Source organism: Accipiter gentilis, chromosome 2, assembly GCF_929443795.1.
Source record: "Accipiter gentilis chromosome 2, bAccGen1.1, whole genome shotgun sequence".
Taxonomy (NCBI): domain Eukaryota; kingdom Metazoa; phylum Chordata; class Aves; order Accipitriformes; family Accipitridae; genus Astur; species Astur gentilis.
This window is the reverse complement of record NC_064881.1, coordinates 11,375,370-11,379,632: the sequence shown is the minus strand read 5'-3', so window position 1 is coordinate 11,379,632 and position 4,263 is coordinate 11,375,370. Positions and strand designations below refer to the sequence as shown.

General features: G+C 50.9%; 1 protein-coding gene across 1 annotated transcript; it reads right to left on the bottom strand.

Annotated features, from left to right (window-relative positions):
* Window positions 1-915: 915 nt before the first annotated feature.
* NPBWR1 (neuropeptides B and W receptor 1) lies at window positions 916-1,899 on the bottom strand. Its single transcript, XM_049818728.1, has one exon. The coding sequence runs from the start codon at window positions 1,897-1,899 to the stop codon at window positions 916-918; it is 984 nt and encodes a 327-aa protein (XP_049674685.1).
* Window positions 1,900-4,263: the final 2,364 nt, after the last annotated feature.

The following is a 4,263-nucleotide window of genomic DNA, read 5'->3' as shown; positions in this document are numbered from 1 at the left end:
ACATTTTAATAGGTAAAGCAAAAGCTGCGCACCCAAGCAAAGCAAAACAAGGAATTCATTCACTGCTTCCCATGGGCAGGCAGGTGTTCAGCCATCTCCAGGAAAGCAGGGCTCCATCACACCTAACGGTGACTTGGGAAGAAAAGTGCCATCACTCCCCATGTCCCCCATTCCTTCCCCTTCCCCCAGCTTTATATGCTGAGCATGACGTCCTATGGTCTGGAATACCCATTTGGTCAGTTGGGGTCGGCTGTCCTAGCTATGTCGCCTCCCAACCCCTTGTGCCCCCCCAGCCTCCTCGCTGGTGGGGTGGGGTGAGAAGCAGAAAAGCCCTTGACGCTGTGTCAGCACTGCTCAGCAGGAACGAAAACATCCCAGTGTTATCAACACTGTTTTCGGCACAAATCCAAAACACAGGCCCATAGTAGCTACTATGAAGAAAATTAACTCCATCCCAGCCAAAACCAGGACAAGAATCATTAAGCAAGATGCTCAATAACACACCTTTATTGGGCTTTACGAATCACCAGCATTAGACACAGTTGTGTGGCTTGAGTTCACAAAGCGATAACTTTAAAAGGGGAAAAGGGACCTGCTGCAGCTCTGTGAGCTACAACCCTAGGACAGAAAGCACATTAAAGAGAAGGAAATAAAAACTAACAAACAAACAAACACCCCCCCACCTCACCCCCCACCCCCAAGGCAAGGGATGGAGAGCAGTGCTGAGGAAATGAATGCAGGAAAGTTGAGAAAGATCGCCCTGTCCCCAGTTTGTGTCTTGGATAGTGAGACAACCTGAAGCCCTGTGGGCCATCACAAGGAGGCTGGAGAGAAAGCGTTCTTTGGGCTGGAGTCCCCCAGGAAGAACAGGTGACTGACTGCGAGAGGGGCACAGGAGGGGACAGAGGGCTGGCTTTATGAGGTGGTTCTGCAATCTATCAGTTTGCGAAAGCTCCTCCGGAAACTGTCATCCAGAAAGGCATACAGGAAAGGGTTGAAGCAGCTGTTGGCATAACTCAAGCTAGTGATGAAGTAGGAAATCCCAATGATGAGTGGAGTTTGCGGGATGTCTGTGGTGAGGGCCACCACTGTGCTAAGGTGATAGGGCGTCCAGCAGAACAGGCACGCAGCCAGGATGACAAACACCATCAGCGTCACCTTTTTTTTGGCTTTGTCCAGGGCTTTTGCATTGCAGTGGAGGTGGACGCGTCTCAATTTGCACAGCATGGTGGTGTAGAGGATGCAGATGGTGGACACTGGGATGGCAAAGCCTAAAATAAGGGTATAGATCCGACTGCCTTTCCACCACATGCTCTCAGGGTGGGGGAACACGAAGACACACTGGGAGCGCCCCTGCTCCTTGTGTATCTTAGCAAAGACAGTGAAGGGCAGGATGATGACAGTGACAAAGGACCAGACGCAGAGGCTCACGATCTTGGCTGCTCGGTAGGTGCGGTAGGACATCTTCCTGGACTTGGTGGTGGCCACCACAACCAGGTAGCGGTCAATGCTCATCACGGTGAGGAAGTAGATGCTGGAGAAGGTGTTGTACTGGTCTATGGAGATGATGAGCTTGCACATGAACTCTCCAAAGGGCCACTGCAGGAGCAGGTAGTCAGCAATGTTGATGGGTAGCACCAAGGTAAAGAGCTCGTCAGCAATGGCCAGGTTGAGGATGAAGATGTTGGTGACCGTTTTCATCTTCGGGGCTTTGAGGATTACATAGATGACGGCGGTGTTGCCTGTCAGCCCCACGGCACAGATGACTGAGTAGATAACAGGCACCGTGACGTAGAAGCTAGGGCTCAGTAGGGGAGCGGACATATTCAGACCCCCATCCGCTCTCCCGGCGCAGTCTGCACATGAGGAATTGGTGTCAGGGCGGGAGGAGTTCTCCATGGCCACAGGAGAGGGTGACCGGGCCCACTGGCGACGGGGATGACTCGGGAGTGGGGGAAAACAGGTGATACCCCTGCTCTTCTCAAGCCGGTCTCCTCTGGCGCGTCCAGTCACCGAAGTCTCACATACGCTTCCCGCTGCCGCCCTGCCGGGAGCAAGAGGAGACCCGCCGAGGGCTCAGCCAGCGGCGGAGGGTCCCGCCGTCCCCCCGAAGCGGGGATGGTCCCCCACCTGCTGCCCTTTCCCTCCTCCGGTCCCCGTGCGGGGTCAGCGCCCAGCCTCGGACTCCCCTAAGGTCACTTGGGAACCCAGCGGTCCCCCCCACCGGCAGCTTCGGCCGCCCACCCCGCCGCCCCTCCGCGGCGCCTCTGGGCGCCGCGGAGGGGCGGCGGGGTGGGCGGCCGAAGCTGCCGGCGGGACCCCCTCCCTCGGGGGGAAGCGGTGCCTTTGGGATGCTCCCCCAAAACCCAAACCACCCTCCCTTCCCGACGGGGCCGAGCGCTTTGGAAGGGAAGGAAGGATGCACTGACCTCTGCCAAGGCTGGCTGCCGTGGAGGGGATCCCGCGGGGTGGGGAGCAGGAGCGGGACGGGGGTGGGCTGCGGGTCCAGGGTCCGTGCAGGGCTTGGGGGGGGGGGGGGGGGCTGCCGGTGCCGCTTCTGTGCTTGATCCTGAGAGTTAAATGCGTGCCCGTCTCGATCTAGGTAGCAACAGATAGGGAACGCGAACGGCGGAGAGGATGGTTTAAAAAGTCGGGAGCTGGAGGGCTGGGAAGAGGTTTGGGCAGTTACCTGAAGGCAGTCACATCTCCGGGCAGTGCACGAAGCGGGGAGCAGTCCCAGCTCCAGGCGGCGGCTGCTCGTGGTGCTGGGGCTGAGAGCTCAGCACTCGCCGCCTGCCTGGTCCCGGGGGCTGTCGCCACGCAGGGAGCGGGCAGCGCCGAGCTGGCAGGTGATGCTGCGCATCTTGCCACGAAAGGGCGGGTTTTTTCCCACGGGGTGTGGGTATCGAAGTGAAGCAGGACACATGCACAGGAGTGTGGTAGTGACAGGCTTGAATATAAGCCCGGGGAAGCAATCTTTTTTAGAGGGTAATTCCGAGTTCCTGATTATCCTGGTTTTTCAAAAAGCACATGGTGTAAAATCAGTCTCACGTCAGTTTTATTTTGGTTTTTTTTTTTTTTTTTTTTTGCCTCTTGAACGAGATTGAATTCTATGTGCTCGCAGCACGATTGATAAAATTCTGCACCCCTTAAATCAGAAGCGTAAACAACTTATTTTGTGGTGTTGCCAGCAGTACTGACCACATACATTAATACTGATTACTAATAAATTGCTAATAATGTAATACATGCATCTTTTGGCAATTAATTTGGCAAAACTGTTTAATATCTCTAAGGTAACACCATGGAGCGAGAGATAAACACGGTCTGGCTCTGATTGTCCCATATTCTGATGCATAATTACCTAGATTAGCAGGATATCACAAATATGAAAATCCAAGTAAATAAATTGATGACTAAACAGAGAAAAAAGTACAAGCAAAGAAAAGTAGCTTTGCTTCACTGTGGTTATGCTTTCTAGTGCTGTGTCTTATTTTATTTTGTACTACTAGCTACATAATATAGTATATGATACTTCACCATACAGAGAACACTGTCTGCTTTGTGATTCTTGACTTCCTTTACGGAAAGATTTGAGAAGAAAAGGTGTTACACACCTGTGTGCTCCCATGACAATGGCGTCAGTACTATGCTGCAGGTTTATGACGGAGTTTTGATCCCTTTTCTGCGTACTTTATAGTTTCACAAGCCAAGCAATAAAATGTCACCTTTGCTATGAAGTTTATTAGATGCCAGCATTTGAGTCAGGTTTTCTGACCCAAAGACTTAGGCAAAGTTGCCCCAAAGGGAATATAGTTTTGGAAACTTTCTCCAAGAAGTACATTTTTAATTTTGAATGGGATCAAAACTCCTGGTGACCATCTTTTCATTTGGTCTTCTATTTCCAGTGATTTAATGCAGATAGTACCATGAGCCCCCTTTTCCCCTTCCTATCTACCCAAGGAATCCCAATTAGAAAATACTAATTTAATCATGATTAAACTAATTCAGCTATTTTTCATTGTTTGTACATATGTTTCTATGGAGAAGCTTTGTGACCTTCCACTGTTGTTTTAGAATTTTCTTATTCCCTCAGAAATCCTACTGAAATAGGAATTTCTACTGAAGTCTACTGAAAACTTTCACAATATTTCAGCTTTATTTTAAGATCAGCCATGGCATAGTCCAAACAAAACAGAACAGAAATACTGAGCAACATCATAATAGCACAAATGCAGTAAAAAAAAAAAAAAAAAAAAAAGA

Excerpts from the sequence above, each read along its gene's own strand:
- NPBWR1 (XM_049818728.1), bottom strand. The coding sequence starts at position 1,899 with ATGGAGAACTCCTCCCGCCCTGACACCAATTCCTCATGTGCAGACTGC.